The sequence below is a fragment of the Eublepharis macularius genome, chromosome 7, assembly GCF_028583425.1.
Source record: "Eublepharis macularius isolate TG4126 chromosome 7, MPM_Emac_v1.0, whole genome shotgun sequence".
NCBI classification, from domain to species: domain Eukaryota; kingdom Metazoa; phylum Chordata; class Lepidosauria; order Squamata; family Eublepharidae; genus Eublepharis; species Eublepharis macularius.
In genome coordinates, this window is record NC_072796.1 from 5361582 (window position 1) to 5381157 (window position 19576).

At 44.8% G+C, this 19576-nt stretch overlaps 1 protein-coding gene across 1 annotated transcript in view; it reads left to right on the forward strand.

Moving 5' to 3' along the window:
- Positions 1–19576, forward strand: part of NRG2 (neuregulin 2) — a 232167-nt gene that overhangs the window by 139903 nt on the left and 72688 nt on the right. Inside the window, exon 4 of the mRNA XM_054984860.1 lies at positions 11968–12086. Coding sequence (XP_054840835.1) covers positions 11968–12086 — 119 coding nt within the window. The remainder of the gene's footprint in view (positions 1–11967; positions 12087–19576) is intronic.

The window sequence follows — 19576 nt, forward strand, 5'->3', positions numbered from 1 at the left end:
AGATGAGATGGCCATGTGGAACCAACCTGAGTCAAGAAATGAAGTCAGCACAACACCTGCAAGAAGGGGTCAAAGAAGCAACAGGAGAAAAGTGGGGGAAGGAAAAAAACAGAGCACGCAACGTTTTGCATAATTTGTGTTTCAGGCATCTGGTTCCCATGGACTCAAAATTCTGGAGGCAGCTCAGCATGCTTATGGCCCAGCCAGGCATAGCCTTAATTTTCATTCACATAAAGTGTTCTGGAAATGAATTTGTTGGATACAGAAGGGCTTTCAATGCAAGCTACAAAAACTGAGATCTTGGCATGTTGCTATATACAAAAATACTATGGGAATGTAGCTAAAAGGTAGAGGCGAGTTGAGATTGATTGCTGTATTGAACTTCGTTGGCCGTGTGTGTGTAAAGTGCTGTCAAATTGCAACCGACTCATGGTGACCCCCGTTGAGTTTTCAAAGCAAGAGGCGAACAGAGGTGGCTTGCCATTGCCTGCCTCTGTCTAATGGCCCTCTACTTCCTTGGTGGTCTCCCATCCAAGCTGACTCTGCTTAGCTTCTGTGATCTGATGAGACTGGGCTAGCCTGAGCCATCCAAGTGAGAGCCTTCTTAGGTTAGCAGGGCCTTCCTACCCCTCAGCAAATAATGCTGGTGTATAATATGTAAGATGCATTTCTATCAGTGGCAGAGTCTACAGTATTGCCTGTGATGTGTCGAGGCTGCAGTTTTTAAAGCCTCTCCTTCATCTATGTCAGGATTTCTGCAGAGCTCTAAAGGAAAGAGCACCCTTAAACATGTGCAGAATGCCATAGTCTCTCCAGTGAGAAACATAAACTATGCTGTAAATGCGCGATGGAGGAAAATCTTCTGTGTAAGAGGGGATCAGTGTGACTGATTGTCCAAGCTAAACATCATCACTTCTCATTCAGAAAGCAAGCTGTGAAGGAACAGAATGGTTTCGGCTACTTTGTATTTGGTTCTTTTCGTGCTATCATTTTAAAAAAATTGGCTTGGATCAGTATTAGGCAGAGAGAGTTTAAGATCAGCGTAGGAAATAGAAAAGCTGGTGGGTCTAGTGGAACAAAACTCCAAAAGGACAGTTTTGATTACAACTGAAACTTAGGAAAGGAGTATTACCTGCCTAGGTGGATGCGGATGGTTAAGAGCAACCTAGAAAGATTGGGACTCTCGCCTGCCGACCTACTGACTCAGGGCAGTGACCAGGCAAAAAGTATTGTTAAAGGGTGAGAGACATAGAGCGCCAACGAGATTTAGCTCAATCTCCTCATTTTATGGCCCCTAGGGAATCTAGATATGTTATGGGTATGGCCAGATATCTCACTCATTTGGACGTCCCATCTTATAGAAGAGCTTTCTCCCTGGCCCAATGTGAAGTTATCCCTTCAATGACCATTGAAGGGAAATATAGAAAGATTCCATCTGAGGATAGACGCTGCCGTTGCTCCATTGGTGAAGTGGAATCACTTACTCATATGTTCTTTCGTTGTCCGTTCCATCAAGTCTATAGGGACAAGTTTATTTCCCCACTCTTAGACATACCAGTCGCAGAGGCAAATAAGGCCTGCCTGAAGAAACTCCTAATTGATGAAAATCCAACGATATCCAGGCAAATAGCCAAATTCTGTCTCTATTTGGTCAAATTCCATAATAAAAAGAATAGCCATACATAAGTCTCCTGCTCTTTTTACGATTTTAACTATTTTAATGTCGATGTTTTAAATATTAGAATTCCTGCGGTTCCCAGAGAACTATTTACATTTTAAGATAAGATTTTAAATGCTAAATGTATTTTTTTATGTCCTTCACAGTTTTACGCTGGATTTAATCATTTTATTGATTGATAAGGATGTATTGTCATTGTTATGGTCTCTGACCGCAAATAAATTTATTCATTCATTAGAAAAGGAGTACCTGATCTAAGTTATATAAACGAGTTGAAGCCAAGAAGTAAGGAGAAAACATGAAATGTGGCTGTTGGAGCACCAAAGGAGAAAACTGAGGAGAAATCTTTGCTGAATAATTTGGATACTGTAGAAAGGGCAAGGAGCTGACCTAAGAAGAGAAACAGGCTGAGGGTCACTCTAAACGCTACTTCCTTCACGACTTCACCACGGAGCTAACCTGGGCTCCTACAGATGCACAGCAGCTCTGGGGAACGGTTTGTAAAAAAAAGAGAGAGCCCAAATGAGCTTGGAAAGCTACTACCAGGAGAGGAAAAGCTCCTGCCTTCTCCCAATGTTTTTTTCCTCATGCAAAAACAGTGTGTGTGTGTGGGGAGAGTTTTCCCATTTCTGCTGTTCCACATGGAGGTATTTTGTGCATGTGCGGCAGCAGAAATGGGAAGCCCCCTCCACTGTTTTTGCGCAGGGAAAAAAGCTTGGGAGAAGGCAGGAGCTTTCCCTCTCCCAGCGGCAGCTTTCCGAGCCCATTTGGGCTCTCCGTTTTTTATACAAGCCATTCTCCAGAGCTGCTGTGCGTCTGTGCGAGCCCGGGTTGGCTCTGTGGAGAACGCGTGAAGGAAGTAATGTTTAGAGTGACCCTGAGCGGAAAGAAGAAGCAAGTTTGGTTTAGAACCTGCCAGGATGGAGAATAGGCTGAGGTGGGTGATTTTGCACTTGTTATTTTCTTATCCTAAATGCTCTCAGGGTTCTTTGTATATGCTGCTCGGCAATTTCTTTAGTGTATTTTATTGCTGTTTTTTTAAAAAAAACTTCACTAAAAACTGCAGTATAGGAAGCTTTGTTTCCATGCTATCTCTAAAGCCATCCCACTCTGTCTGGTAGCTGTGAGCTAGGTGAGTCCTATAAGAAACCTGTAAGGTTATCAAGAGCAGGCTGTTTGGTGGAGGCAGCTGAGAGAAAAATCGGAGTTCCCCTGGTAGCAGTGGTAATGGCAGTGGGAGAAGAGGCATCAAAGCAGGGCTTTAGAAGCTTTTTTAGCTCCACTTTTCTCTGATGCAGGCTACCACCCGAACCATAGCATAAGGCATTAAGTTCTTAAATCCATGCTTTTTTAAAAGAACACATGCACACATGCTCCAGGGCTGTGGCTGGGATGAGATCAGCAATTGTAGCAGGAGTCTGACTCAACCCAGCTAAGAATTTTTGACAACCAGACTTTCAAAAGTTGTGACAGGACAGTTTCCATTTAAAGAATTAAATCTCATTTTTACAAAATTTCAGCTGGTGCCCCTTCCCAAATTGTTAACCGATTCCCCTTGGCTGTGGGTGTATTTTTCAAGAACACTATCATATTTAAGTGACCCTGGGGTGAGGGTGGAGTGGGGACACTCCCTTTAAATCTTGAGACTGTGTGTCTGATAGGGTTAGGGTTGCCAACCCCAGGTTGGGCAACTCCTGGCAATGCGAGGGTGGGGCTGGGGAGGTCAGGGTTTGGGAAGGGGAGGGACCTCAGTGGTGGATAATGCCATAGAGTCCAGCCTCCAAAGTAGCCATTTTCTTCAAGGAAACTGACCTCTGTCATCTGGAAATCACCTGTATCCCGAGAGATCTTCAGCCCGCCCTTGAGGATGGCAGCCCTACATAAAATTTCATTTCCAAAATGATAAAAAGGAATAATTATAACTATGTACATTCGCTTCCATTTGTCAACTAATAAAAAGTCCAGTAGCACCTTTAAGACTAACCAACTTTATTGTAGCATAAGCTTTCGAGAACCACAGCTCTTTTCATCAGAGAGCTGTGGTTCTCGAAAGCTTACGCTTCAATAAAGTTGGTTAGTCTTAAAGGTGCAATTAGACTCTTTACTATTGTTTTCAATTACAGACTAACACGGCTAACTCCTTCATTTGTCAACTGGTTGTGTTGTTTGCTTTGTATTCTGGTTCTGATTATGGATTGTTGCATTTTAATATTTTTTTTTTAACATTATTTGTTCAAAACATGTAGATCAAAGTCATAATAAAGCCCCAAAAATATGCACCAAAAGCCAAGACAATTTAAAATCTGGGGATCAGTTGTACTTCTGGGATATCTCCAGATCCCACCTGGAAGGGGGAACTCTTCTTTAGCATGGAAGCTGGATCGTCTTCACATGTGGGGAGCGGAAAGGGGACAGACTTCCCCTGTGCCCCTTGCCTAGTTAGCAAGGGAGGGTCTGGGTGACCTTTGCTGGGTGACTGTGCTTCATGGTGCGTTTTCCGACATCATCGCGCCATGAAGCAAAGTCATGTCGGGAAATCGCACCATGAAGGTGCATCGTTCCGTAAGTTTTGTGCTATTTTTTGGGAGGAGGAGAAGACGTGTGGAAATGGCCAAGGTTGGACCAGAACTGATGGGCTGAAATTCAATCAAAAGAAGTTTCGGCTAAACATTAGGAAGAACTTCCTGACAGTTAGAGCAGTCCCTCGGTGGAACGGGCTTCCTACAGATCTTCTGTTCTGTTCTGAACCTACAGTCCTTCTGTGCTGTCATTTGGTTTAAAATATATCTAATTCACAATTTAGCTGAACAGGACGTGTTAGGTGTCTGCGTTGCCTTCAGCTCTCTTCTCAAAATCTGTGGAGTGATTCTTTGCTGTCACACAAATGATAATATATGCATGATAGCTACTGTCTTGTACAGAGTTGGTGAGACATTTATTTTTAGTGATTAGAAATAGCAGAAGAGATTTGGTCTTGGGTAAAGTTAGTCTAGAATAAGGTATCTCAGCACTGGTAATGTATTTGAATAACTTGCAAGCTACAAAGCTGTTCAACAAATCTATCAAAAAATTGGAACTAAGTAACCTCCAGACACAGACTTCAGCCATTTGGGAAATGTTTTTCCATGATTCATGGTGAGAGGCTTTATGTAAGTGATGGGATCTTTTTCCTCATTATTTTTAAACAGCTGCATTGCAAAGAATAAAAAAATCAGAAAATGTTCAGTTAAAGGACAGATTATATACAACTAAGGGTGAATGGAGTATGAGTCTACATTTTTTTTTGTGAGGAAAGATTATTTTCAGTTTCTTTGGTGCTTGACAGTAAAATAGCATTACTGATATTAGTTTTTTAAAAAAACAATTAAGAACCAGTAGCAAGATCTACGGAGAGAAAATGAGATCGGGAAATTATGGATTAAATGGCCTGGTTCGTGTTTTGATGATAGGGGAAGTGTCAATTCTTAATTTGGAGAAAGGTGGTTACTTGCGTTAAGTTCCTATCCTGTTGGGAATGGGAATGGAAAGAGCCCTGGAACAAGTTCAGCTGAGTGGCCCCTGAGACATGAAGGGTCTGAGCTAAGAGTCCCCTGAGGCACTGACAGAATAGTTGGGCTTGGCTTTCTCTCTTCTAGCCACCACAGAGCTCTAGGGAGGAATCAAGGCCAAGCTAGAAGTGACGAATTACACTTGAATGGCATGTGAACAGACTCACATGTATTCCTCCCTGTTCACTTGCACTCCACTCGATCACTTGCCATTCAAGTGTAATTCGTCACTAGACATGGGCACGAACAGAAAAAAACCCGAACATGGTGTTCGTTGTTTGTTGCCATCCACGAACAACAAACAGTGACGAACATGATCCTGTTCACGAACATGTTCATTGTTTGTTGTTCGTGGGGGCCAGCAGGCTCTCCTCCAGCCATCAAGATCCCTACCCACCACTCCCAGAAACCCTACCTGAGCAGGCAGCAGGAAAGGTACCAATAATAAATAATAGCTTGGCCCCAGAGCCTGGCAGCAGCCCTGGAACTTGAAGATCCCTACCACACCACTCCCAGAAACCCTACCTGAGCAGGCAGCAGGAAAGGTACCAATAATAAATAATAGCTTGGCCCCAGAGCCTGGCAGCAGCCCTGGAACTTGAAGATCCCTACCCACCACTCTCAGAAACCCTACCTGAGCTGGCAGCAGGAAAGGTACCAATAATAAATAATAGCTTGGCCCCAGAGCCTGGCAGCAGCCCTGGAACTTGAAGATCCCTACCACACCACTCCCAGAAACCCTACCTGAGCTGGCAGCAGGAAAGGTACCAATAATAAATAATAGCTTGGCCCCAGAGCCTGGCAGCAGCCCTGGAACTTGAAGGGGTAGATCCCTATCCCACCACACACCAAGAAAATTCAAGCTCCAATGCACTCACCCTGTCTCTCTAACAGCAGCTGTCTCTTCCTGAAAGCCAGAGCTGGGAGCTCCCCTCCCCCTTGGTCTTTTCCTCTTGTAATAAATTTGGAGCTCCAGTCCACACTTGGAAGGAAGACCTGCCTATCAAGCTAAATTGGGCTTAGATTGGGGTTTCCAGGGCAACAGCAGGAGTTCAGACAGAGATCAGACAATCCCTGCCTAAGTTGCCAAGGGAATTGATTGCAGGTGCCAGACTGTCTGGCTTGACGAACAGCAACTAAAGAGGCTTGCAACAACCACCTGTTCATTTAGAATGGGGTCTCATGAACAGCTTGTTCGCGAACAGCAGATTGGGCTGTTCGTGGGTTTTTTTAGCTCGTATTGCTGTTCATGCCCATCTCTATTCGTCACTTCTAGCTTGGCCCTCAGACGAACACAGGATGTTGTGTGAAGAGACAGACAGATATTAGCTTGACTTCAGGCAAACAGATCATCGTATGTAGTTGCAATCTACCTGTATCAACACTGAGAGTCTCCAGTCCTTATTTTGCCTATCACAGGTGGTGTCAGGCTCCTATTAACACAAGGCAGGGCTCAGAAGCAGTGGTGACGAAGCTAGTAAAAAACTCATCATACTTACGGAGTGCAGGCCTTAGAAGGGAGTGAACCCTGCTTAGATGGCACTGCTGTTTCCCATGGCCCAGGGGTCCGGGAAGGCAATCCAAACTTTATGTTGCAATTACTTAATCTAGTTGTGGTCTGGAAAAAAATGGATGAATTATTTCCATGGGTTTTATTTTAATAGCTATTAAACGTTTTAAAACAGTTTTTATAGCATGATTTTAGCTGCAGTCCTAAGGGCCCTTTCTGGGAGTAAGTCCCATTGAATAACACAGGGTTTTCTTCCGAGCAGCGCTTCTTAGGATTGCTTCTTTTGTGTATTGGTTTTCATGCAAGTTTTTAATATGGAAGCCACTATGACATCTAGATAGCAAAAGCCAGATTTATCTAAAGCAGGATAATATTTATAAATAAATAACAAAAGCAGGGGCCCCGTAATTTTCTGGAAGTACCCACACAGCCTGTTTATTTGGCAGACAAAGAACGTTGGTGGAGAGTGCCGTCAAGTCATAGCTGGTGAGTTTTTCATGGCAAGAGAGTAACAGAGGTGGTTTGCCATTGCCTGCCTCTGCAACCCTGGTGTTCGTTGGAGATCTCCCATCCAATTACTAACCAGGCCAGCTTCTGAGCTCTGAGGAGATCAGGCTCACCTGGGCTATCCAGGCCAGGCCACACAAAAAATACTCAAGGAATATATTTCTTCTCATCCATATCAGAAATACTGAGGATCATCAGTCACTTAAGGAAGTGAGAGACAAAATGTTTTTCTCCTGAACAAATGCCACCTGCCTTCCCAGAGCCCCAGCTGATAGCCAGAGGTTGCAGAGAAGCTCTGAGGGTCTGAGCCTCGGGGGCAGTTGATCAGTCCCCCAGTGTATTTGGCATACTTCAGGATGACACTTGAACGGCAAGTGAACAGACTCACGTAGTGATCAAGTAGAGGGCAAGTGGAGTGCAAGTGAACAGGGAGGAATACATGTGAGTCTGTTCACTTGCCGTTCAAGTGTCATTCGTCACTTGTAGCTTGGCCCTTAGCCTACCTCTCTTGCCCCGAATGCCTCTTCCTAGTATGCAGAGAAGAAAAACCTCAGTAAAACTTGTCCTAGAACTGCTCCAGATTCTGGTACCGTGGAATGGTTTCATCCTCTGCAGGAAAGCTGAAGTAATCCAAGACCCTTAGATGAAGCTGACCTTCATTATAACCTCTGAGACCGTCTCTTTCAGCTCAGTCAGGAAGTCTGATAGGCACTGAGTATACTGAAAGAATCCCTAATCTGTCTCAGAGCAGAACCACAAGTGACAAAGGGCACAGGTTGGACACTTGTCTGCTTCCCTCAAGTTTTGATGGGAAATGTAGGCAGCTTGGCGGAATGTTGGACAAGTGACAGTTGAAAAGTCCGTTGGACAGCAGTCGGAGAGCCAAGCTGCGAGACCAGGGCGCCTACATTTACCCATCAAAACCTGAGGGAAGCTGACAAGGGTCCAACCTGTGTCAGGCGTCCCTTGTAGCTTGGCTCTCAGTTACCTGATTCTAAGTATGCATGTTCAGTCTGAATGCGATGGATTTAGAAGGGTGTTTACTGAAGATTGCACTGCAAATTACATTTTCTGTTCACCAATACATTTATTTTAATTCCTGACAAGATTTTGAATTAATGGCAAAGATCGGTCAGTAATTTTCTATGGGTGGGCAGAGAACCAGGAGTTAAGATGAAAACTCGCCAGGCCAAATGAAGACTGTCAAAAGAAATGGGGGTGCCACAACATCTGATTGTTGTAACGTGCAACCTGTACTCTGGTCAACAGGTAGGACAGCATATGGGGAAACAGAATGGTTTCCAATTGACAAAGATGTCAGACAAGGATGCATATTATCTCCCTACCTGTTCAGCCTCTATGCAGAGAATATCATAAGGAAATCTGGATTAGATCTAGAAGAAGGTGGAGTGAAAATTGGTGGAAGGAACATGAACAATTTGAGATATGCAGATGACACCACGTTACTGGCAGAAAATAGCGAAGACTTGAAACGACTACTGATGAAGGTTAAGGGAGAAAGCGCCAAAGCAGGATTGCAGCTGAACATCAAGAAGACAAAAGTAATGACCACTGAGGAATTATAGAATTTTAAAGTTGACAATGAGGAAACTGAAATTGTTCAAGATTTTCTATTCCTTGGCTCAATCATCAACCAAAAGGGAGACTGCAACAAAGAAATCAGAAGACTGAGGCTCAGAAGAGCAGCTGTAAGGGAGCAAGATGTCTCTCTGGGTACCAAGATCAAGCTAATCCAAACTGTGGTATTCCACATTGCAGTGTATGGATGTGAAAGTCGGACAGTGAAGAAAGCTCACAGGAAGAAAATCGACTCATTTGAAATGTGGTGCTGGAGGAGAGTTTTGTGGTTACCATGGATGGCCAAAAAGACAAATAAATGGGTTCTAGATGACACCAAGCCCAAATTCTCTCTAGGAATTAAAATGACAAAACTGAAGCTATCACACTTTCATCACATCATGAGAACACAAGACTATGGAAAAGTCAGTAGTGCTAGGAAAAGTTGAAGGGAGTAGGAAAAGAGGAAGACCCAAAACGAGATGGCTGGACTCAATAAAAGAAGCCATGTCCTCCAGTTTGCAAGTTCTGAGCAAGTCTGTTAATGATAGGATGTTTTGGAGGTCTTTCATTCATAGCATTGCCATAGGTTGGAGGTGAATTGACAGCACATAACACACACACACACATGACTAAAACAATTTACTATTCTCAGGTAGTACCATGGGAGCCAGAAAATCTAGGCTACTGCTTATTAAGAGTACTTGTCTGAATTTCTCTTAGCGAAACCTGTAAACAGTAATTCTAAGGTTGTGTGATTTCTGTGCATGGGAAATGTTGTCTAAAGCCCAAGTGCTGTTTGTATTAAAAGATCTTTTCCATTTCCAATTTCCCCAAGCCAAATGAGCTTCAGATTGTTTTCAGTGATGATGGACCGTGATGAAATAGACGCTAGACTGAGTGGGGAAAAGGAGCAATTACCGGAATGTCAAATCATCCACTTTTCCATCCATTTATTTTTTTCCCCCAAACTGCTTGCGCAGCCTCCTGGCGCCACTGGGCAGGGGAGTTGTCCTTTTCAGTGAACGCTGCTGGAATAGAGGGGAAAACTCCTTACCTGTGAATCTGTCTGTAATGTCACTAATTAGAAACAGGCAGGGGCAAGTCTGCCTTGCTTGTGAAGGAGACAGATTCTTGAGGGAAAGACATTTCCTGCTGCTCTGTTTATTTCCTGCGAAATAAAATACCAATACAAAGGCCATAGGTTTGAGTAATCGTAATGGTTCCTCTGTCATCTCAGGGTGGTATAGCATGCTACAGTAGCCCTGGTTGAAGAGGGATCCTTATTATCTGAGTCTGAACTTGAGTTATCCAGATTTACTGTGTTCCTTCTCCAAGTGGGACTGAAGCTCCCTTCTATCATGATCTCTGATTATCTAAGGATTCTGTACATTCTTGTATCAGCTTGGTACCCCACACTCTATTAGCCCCGCCGCACCCAACGCTGTCATGAATGAATTGCCCCTTGTTGTCATCTGGGCAACAGAACTCTGACCAGAATCACTCTGAACTCCTCGTCTTCTACCAACCTTGACTGTACTTCCTGGGGGGACTGCCACAATGGCTATCTCATCTCCTTCCACCCACTCTAGTCAGCATTCTTCATCAGCCACCCCAGTGTGCCATATTCCCTCACACACCTCTTTTTCTTTGGGTGGTTTGCCAGTGTCTGATGATCATTTCTCCAAGGACTCCTCTTGTCAACCCTACCTCCTTTTCCTGGCACTAGCCAGTTGCACTGGGAAGGTTGAACTGTCTTGAAGTTACGTCTTCCCACTCTCCTTGTTGAGTCACAGACAGTGGCTGCTGTGTGACCCATCGAGATGAGGGACCAAGTGCTCATTCTCCACCTTCATCATGACATATATGCCCCTATGATGAGCACACTGCGGTTTTGTTGCAAGGATGGAGGGTGTGTAGCTTGCACACGTTCAGTGCAATCATTACAGCAAAGGCACAGCTGTTGCAGTTAAGGCTTTTCTGAAAGCTGCGACTGAGAATGAGAAAAAGGTACGAAACAAAAAATTGTAAGCTTGCACCACTTTGAAAATTAAATTTTAAAAATCCAGATTAAGTCAGAAAGCAGATAGAGCTGAAGGTAGAACAGAGTGAATGCCTGGTATTGGAAGAGGCGCCAACTTCACTTCTCTGAGCACTGAATGCATGATGCCAGCAGAGAACATTTGACTGCATCAGAAGTTTTTGAGGGTTGCCAAAAAGATCAACATAAAATAAAAACAGTATCCCTTCAGTGCACAAATAAAACCCAAACGGAGTATTTTGATATAGGCAAAGTGGGGTAAAGGCTAGAAAAGTCAAATATGTAGAAGAAGCCTTGCTGAAAAACAATCAGCCCGGTTTCTGTAATGCAAAGCCTGGACTCACCAAGCTTTTAGAATTCTTTGTGTCAACAATATTTACATAGGAGTGATGTGGTAGACATTATAGATTTAAACATTCAACAGATTATTTCACTGAAAGCTCTAGGAGAAATTTGACAGTACTTGAATAAAAGAATAGGGCCTGTTATGTATTGGCAACATTGAAAAACAAGAAACAATAGATAGGAGCAGGGCTTTTTTTCTGGGAAAAGAGGTGAGAGAACTCGGTGGGTTGCCCTTGGAGAAAATGGTCACGTGGCTGGTGGCCCCGCCCCCTGATCTCCAGACAGAGGGGAGTTGTGATTGCCCTCCGCGCCGCTGAGCGGCGCGGAGGGCAATCTCAACTCCCCTCTGTCTGGAGATCAGGGGGCGGGGCCACCGGCCACGTGACCATTTTCAAGAGGTTCCGGAACTCCGTTCCACCGCGTTCCTGCTGAAAAGAAGCCCTGGATAGGAGAAAGCAGATAGTATCTACAGAAAAAAGTAAGCTGCAAAATCTCCCAGGGATTTTTATTGGGATTAATATAACATAGCTTAGCCCAAATTTACACGTTACTAAGTGTGGTTACAGTTCTTTTCTTTCAGAAACTGACAGTATGAAGTTTTCCATTTTCGGTGCTCTGTTCAAGATATTTGCATCAAATGCACAAATTTACTGGCAGTCAAGTTCTGTGGAATTTCTGAATCTCAAGTGACCTTAAATGGCTCGCCTACCATATCGGCCCTAGCTAACGTCTTTGTCTGTCACTTTTGTTTATTTTGCAGAAAAAATTCCAGATTGCAGTTGAATAGAGTGAGAGTAGAAGATGCAGGAGAATATAGCTGTGAAGCCGAGAATGTGCTGGGCAGAGACACCGTCAAGGGCACCATCAGTGTGAAAAGTGGTAAGTTGAGCGTTTTAAACAAAGTTGAACCAAAATAGCATATTTATCTTTTTTGCTATGAAAAATGTGGAATCTGAGAGCATTTTTGACCAAGCTTGTGTTCCCGGAATTGGTTTCCTTGCGAGTAAGAGAATTTGGGGGAATTAGCAAGCAAGGAAGACAGCTGTGCGAGAGGCCGGTAACTATGAGATCTTGTGTGCCAATGTCTAAGAGGATCCATTCCTCTAGAGAACCCTTTCAATAAGCAGGCAGATATTCAGTCAAAAATGCTTTTTTATTTAAAATATTACAGACCAATTGCACACCAAACACACAGCATGCACATACATTGCTAACTAGAAAAAAACAGGGAGGAAAGTTAGAGAGAGTTTCAGAGTTGGCTTTATAGTTACCAGGTCCAGAAGGTTGAGAGTGTCCGAGGCAGAGCAGCTTCAGTGACCAGTACTTCATGGCAAGAGGGAGAAGGGCTCAGACATGCCATCTGAGGGCGTGTGGAGGGTCCAGAACACACACACACTGAGCACATGGCAGGACAGTCAGATACAGGGCTTTTTTTCAGGAGGAACGCGGGGGAACGGAGTTCCGGAACCTCTTGAAAATGGTCACATGGCTGGTGGCCCCGCCCCCTGATCTCCAGACAGATGGGAGTTGAGATTGCCCTCCGCACCGCCGAGCGGTGCGGAGGGCAATATAAACTCCCCTCTGCCTGGAGATCAGGGGGCGGGGCCGCTGGCCATGTGACCATTTTTGCCGAGGGCAACCCCCTGAGTTCCACCACCTCTTTTCCCAGAAAAAAAAAGCCGTGGTCAGATATATTGTGAAACATGCCCTGAGGCAGGACTGAGAGTCTCTGCCCTGAAACAATGCCTTAATGGTTCTTCCCAGGGTGGGGGAAAGGCCTGGGAAACTGTCTCCAGGACGAGACAATAAGGCGGTGAAGTGTCTCCAAGGTGGGACAATGAACTAGGAAGGTCTGAGTAGGTCTTCCTGGGAGGAACTATACGTGTAAAAAGATTATTTGATGACCCACAATGGCTGGATGGGTGAGGCTACAATAGGAGAGTGGGTAAAGGGTAGAATTGGCAGGGTGTGTGAATGGATTCATCCAAGTACCTCTGGAGACCCCCACTTGTTCTATGGTTATGCACAAACTCCAGGGTGTGGGGCTAAGTTAGTCTTACTTCTCTTCTCACATTCCAGTACTTTTCCATCTCCTGCCTAGCCAAGCAGCTTGAGGGGCTTATGATATTGCCATATTCATAAGCCTTAATATCGTGAGGGCAAGTATGGCCACTTAGAATTGGACGTAAGTCATTTTGCATCCTGTCAGCAAGCCCACTGCTCACCTTTGTGGTCGTGAACTCATTTAGAAATCCTGTTTTAACTCTTCCTTCAGGGGAAGGGTGTGCAGAGAGCAGTGTCCAAAGCTCCAGGGAAAGAGAAAAACTTCTCTTGATTGTTTTCCCCATTAGACTCACACATTCTGACAAGAAAGTGGACACTTGTGAAAATTCCGATCAATTCCCATTCCGTTATAAGACCTTTGTTTCTTTGTAGGCAGTCCATCTGGTTTGTGCACGGTTTCACAGTGCAGTCCTAAGCAGAGTTACTCCAGCACGATACACTTGATTAGGGATGCTGCAGATTTCTCAGCAAACCTGTTCAGCAGGTGAACTCACCTTTTTGACTCTCATCATCGGACTGTGAGCTGATCATGAGCACATTTGGATTGCATCGAGCAACCTGAACGGCTGCTCAACAAATCTGCAGCTGCCCGTTGGTCAAAAGCAAACTCACAGCCAATTGTGGGTGGGGTCAGCTGGGAGTTCTTATTCAATCTTGCTCCCTTAGCAAAATAGCTTCACTTTGAAATTGCAGAAAAGAGCTTTTCCCTCCCTTCCAAGCTGGGTAGGGAGCGAAGCAATATTTTTAATCTCTGCATTGCAAAAGAACAAGGAGAAAGAGCTTGCCTCTCTCCTTTACTCTGGAGCCCAAAGCGATGGCTTCGAGAAAGGAGAAGAGAAGCAAAATCAGCTGATACCCCTGCCCCAAATTTGCTGCATCTCAGCAAGTCTGAGAGGCAAAAAGGTTTCCGGGATGGTAGATCTAGGCTTCCCGCAGATCAGCTAGGAGTTGGCTCCTCATCCCACCCCACCATTGCTTTGTACAGGACAAACCTTCCCCAGCAGAAGATCGGAAGCCAACTCACAGCTGATTATCTTTCTACACCTAAAGGGGGAGTATTGACCCAGTTGCTGCTGAGCAAGGCCCTGGTACCTTTTTTGGTCTTGTAGAACAGGTGTCAGTGAAATAAGCTTCTGCGATAATGTTTTAGAAGCAAATTTGGAACACAGGCGAATATGTAGCTTTTGCTTTGGAAAACAAAACTTAGAGATTCTTGCGACATCCTTACTGTGCCACACTGGTTTGTACTAGGAGCATGAGGCCCAATTTAAAAGTGAAGCTAGCAAGGCACGGGAGAGAGATTCCTCATGCAACTTTGTGACAGGCCCAAGGTCTCCTTTAAGGTCTCCTGTGCAAAGTGCCTCCGTGCGCTTAGTTAGTCACGGCTAGCGATCTGTAGTGTGCAAACTAAGCACACTGGAACTGTTGGGGACAGATTGAAGCCATTTCAATGAGCCAATGAGCCAGTGTGAAGTTGTGTGGGGAATTCAATGAAACTGAATCAAGAGGTGTGCTTTTCTTGCATATTTGGGGATTCCCAGTCGCTTGTATCAGTCTGTGTTTTTGGTTACAGATTGATTACTCAGGCATGTTCTTAGAATCACTTTCGGAGATTAGAATTGCCACTCTGATTTCCAGGAACGCTTTGGAAGAGGGGTGCCTTTACTCTTAAAATCATTGTATCTTTGTAACCATAGTAACTATTCTTACGTTTGCAGTGTGGAAAGTTGTGTTAATGTACAGCTCTGAGTACTTCTTAAATTTGATGCGAGTAACTAAAGTGGCTTGGTTGCACGTTTGTGACTACGTTATTTAAAACGTTTGTATCCCGTCTCCCTGTGCCCCAGCCTCCAGGGCTCAATGCGTATCCATAAGCCTGTGGCTTGTGTTAAGGGCTGAGTTTGTGTTCACAGATGGGAATTCAAAGGACAGCTTGTGTTAGTAGTGGAGAGAGCTGCCCAGCTGTGTCCTGTGCTCTTGGTTGTCCGGTCTCAGACACTATCCCACCACCATTTCCACGCCCAGCAGCCCATTTTAACATAGCTAGGCACATGAAAAGTGGGGCGGGGGGGCGGGCAGTAGTGGTGGCTCAGCAATATCTGATTTTTGACATCGGGGCAAGCCAGCAGCTGGGGATAGAATTTGAATCTTCAGCCCTGCTTTGTGAGCAGGTGTGGGAGTTTGAGTCATGCGTTATGCACAGTCCCAGAGCTCCTGCGGCCTGCACTACGCCAGACCCCTGCCGTACACCTATGAGCGCCGTCTCAGAAATGGCGAGTGTAGCAGATTCTCCAGTGCCACATAATTCATACTCAATATCTGCAGCATCCCACTTCCTTCTACGTGGGGCCTGCCTGGACCACTCATGTTTTCCAGAGAGAGATCGATACATGAATGCACGATGACTTTCTGAAAAGCATGTGTAATTGAGATGGCCGCTGCCATCAGAATACAGTTGGGGCCTGCCCGTTAAAACCAATTTGTGCTGTGCTGGGTAACAAAGGGGGCTTTCTAGCGGTATGTCTGAGAGCCAAGCCACAAGTGACGAATGACACTTGGATGGCAAGCGAACAGACTCACGTGTATTCCTCCCTGTTCACTTGCCCTCCACGTAGTGATCAAGTGGAGCGCAAGTGAATGGCAAGTGAACAGGGAGGAATACACGTGAGTCTGTTCACTTGCCAGGCAAGTGTCATTCGTCACTTGTAGCTTGGCTCTCAGTCTCTGGCATTTCCAGCGATATGTATCTCGGGCGGCAGTGCTGAAAAGACACCTCTTTCCCCAAGGCCTTGAGGAGCTTCTGCCAGTCAGAGCAGACAGCAAAGAGGCAGGCGCAAAACAGCTTCATCTGTTTATAAGGAAGCTGCACCACTATCTGCAGAAGGCAAAGGAGAGCAACAGTTTGCCCCCATATCAAATCCAGCATTTCACGGCCTCTCTTCTACTGTATTCTGTGGGCTCCTGAGTGCTGCCTGCTTCCTTGCTCTCCCTTATAACTGGCATTCCTTCATCGCTTGCGAGTGTGATCTCAGCTTATTTCTTTTGATGCCCTCTGTCCGGTTCCCAGCCGGTTCTCCTGGCTTTCTACGATCTCCTCGACGCCCGTGACCTCTGAGCTGCAGTGGCTAAAGTTCCTTGATGCCCTCCTCTCCTTCAGTTTTGGAACGCTCGTCCTTGTCGGGCTCTCTCTGGAGATTGCTCGGGAGGAGCTCCTTCGTCACCTCCCTCCCTCTGTCGGGATTCCTTGGGGTTCCTTGTTCTCAATCCCTGCTGCTTTCTGATTTGTATTATTTTTAAAAACGTGAGTCACCTGTCTAGTTTTACACTCCAGGTTTCATACAACTCATTTTTTTTTAAAAAAAAATACAATTTTAAAATAAGCAATAATAACTGGGTGAATTCGGCAAATGCCGACGCTTTCCGGTCCACCAACATGATGGTGACACCCACACTTGCATCTCTTCGCCTGTCCTTGTGCCCTCCATGTGCCTTAATTTTTGGCTTCACTATCTTGTTACCTTTGGAAATTGGGTGTGTCCGACCCCGAGGTTACACTGTTAATCTTTCGGCTGCACCTGTTTCATTCCGAATGTCCATTAACATCACCCGCTATCTACCCTGTTACAAACAAAATTTCTTGGTGTTCCTTGATTCTTCTTTTTTTCTGCTCCCATCTATTCAATTTGTTAGCAAGCCATGTCGCATCTCTCTTTTATTTCATTGTCAGAATCTGGCCTTTCCTCTCAGTTCCCTCTGGCTAGCTGTTGCCTTGACTACGAAACCTTCTTTCTGGCTTTCTCATATCACATTCCAGTCCTCTCACCTCTATCCAGAATTCTGCTGCCGAAACAATTCCCTTCTCTAGCTGTGATGTTCATCAGATCTTTTCACTGACATTCAAGTTCAGCACAATTGCCTTCAAAAATCTCCGTGGGGCTTGCCCCGCCATGGCATTCTGCCCTTGTGTTCCTTCTTGCAACCTTTACTTCTGCAATGACTCTCTCTCGCAGCCCCTTATTACGCCTTCTTCTTGCTAAGTGCCCCCTTTCTTTCAAATCCCTCTTCCATCTTTTCCATGAAGCCTTAACCAGACAACACACTGGAAGCTCTGCAGCATGTTTTTTCCTTGATAAATAGCACCTGCAGGGAGAACCAAGTCATATCAGGGCCCATCCTATATGGGACAGGAGGATTTTCTTTCTTCACCAGATGTCATTTGGGGGATTTCAAGTCCTGCCCCCCCTTCCCCAAGGCTGCTCATTTTCCTGCTTGCCGAAAAATGCAGGCATCATAATGAAGCCTGTTTGGTTCACCCGGTAAAGAAATAGCACTTAATGACCATTTAGCAATGAGACAACAGCGCAGCGGGAAAGGGCTGCCTCTCCTCTCCTCTCCCTGTGCCATAGCCCCAATCTGAACTGCAGGGGGTGGGGAGAGGGAGATGTCTTGCGGAGATCCCTTTATAGTTCTAGTTAAGCCCCCAGCCTGAAATGCGTGATGCTGCACTCACTCAAATGCACCCCTTGCATTGGCTCCTTCTGTTGTTTCTTCAGCTGCAGACGTTTAGAGCGCAAGCTCTTTAGCGTCCGGATTTGGCCTTTCACTTACACCCCTTTCAAACACCGTGTGTACTAACGACATTATATTGTTATGTAAAGTCTTCTACTGTAGTTTGCCAGTATTAAAATCTTCAAATGAGGTTTTCCTCTTGGAGTCTAGAGTATGCTGTAAGGGTTTGGATTAAATGTGTTGGCCTTTGAGTCAGAGGTCAATTGTTTACATTTTATTTATTTAAATATTTATATCCCAGTTTTCTCCCTGGAGGGGACTCACAGTGACTCACAGCAGTGGGGAAAAAATAATCCAACAAACAAGCAAAACAGCATGGGCTGATCCAGAGTTCCCCAGCTGGCTCTTCCATATCTCAGAGCCAAGCTACACGTGACGCCTGACACAGGTTGGACACTTGTCAGCTTCCCTCAAGTTTTGATGGGAAATGTAGGCATCCTGTTCTTACAGCTTGGCTCTCCATTTAAAGTTTACAGAACCCCCCCACACACACACACACACCCAGCGGAGGGGAAGGGGGCGCCCAGCAAGAGCCCGACGCCTGCACTCCCCTCCTGACCGCATGTTCTCCCTCCCATAGACTGCCGCTCTGTAAACTTCTGTAAGCTGCAAGACCAGGACGCCTACATTTCCCATCAAAACTTGAGGGAAGCTGACAAGTGTCCAACCTGGCATCACTTGTAGCTTGGCTCTCAGTTTAAAGCCACTGCCTATAAGCCAAAAAGCCCTTTGCTTCATGCCCAAGGGCTCCCCCTTCTGGCCCACATTCAAGTTTGGTATAGCGATACCTGAAATGGGAAGGGGGAAAGCAGTTATTCGTGGTTTCTTGTTTGCTGTGAATGTACTCTTCATCTTAGCACACTAACATACAGCAAAATTAAATTGCAACTCAGTATGAAATTACGTATATTCATTTTATTTAAAAATATTTCTATGCCTCTTTTCCACCCAAATAGGGTCCCCAAGACAGCAAACATTTCAACATTAAAACATTCAAGACATTAAAACAGCATTTGAAATGCAGTTTTAATGTCTTGAATGTTTTAATGTTGAAATGTTTTATACTTTATTTGAAATGCTGTTTTAATATCTTGAATGTTTGAATGTTGAAATGTTTTAATGTTTGCTGTCTTGGGGACCCTATTTGGGTCCCTATACCCTATATATACCCTATATATAAAATATTTTAAAAATTCAATAAAAACACATGTAACAACACCACCATAGAGGAGAGCCAATAACAGTTATTGGGGATATGCCAAACAAGACAAAAAAAGTCTTCACTTCCTGGAAGAAAACAATAGAGGGAAACAGACGAATCTCCCTGAAGAGAGAGTTCCAAAGTTCCGGTGCCATGACCAAGAAGGCTCTTTCTCAGGTTGCCTGTGATGGTGGAGGCACCCAAAGCAGGTCCTCTGATGAGAACTAGAATGCTAGAATAATGTTTATTGCTTGTGGCCAAAGGCCATTACAATTGAGTGAATAAAACACACAAGTAAAACATAAATAATAAAACTATAATGATAAAAAACACATAAAAGTACATTAAAACATATTCACATGTTTGTTATACGTGGGTGAAGGAGTCTCAGCCGTTGAGTGTAGCTTGAGCCCTCATTTTCTTAGCTGCCAGGGCGAACTATGCTACTCTGTAAGTGATGTATGGATCCCAATTGGAAAGAAAGAGGTTAGTTTTTCACCACAGGAGAGGAATCAATGCCTTTTAAAATTTCCCC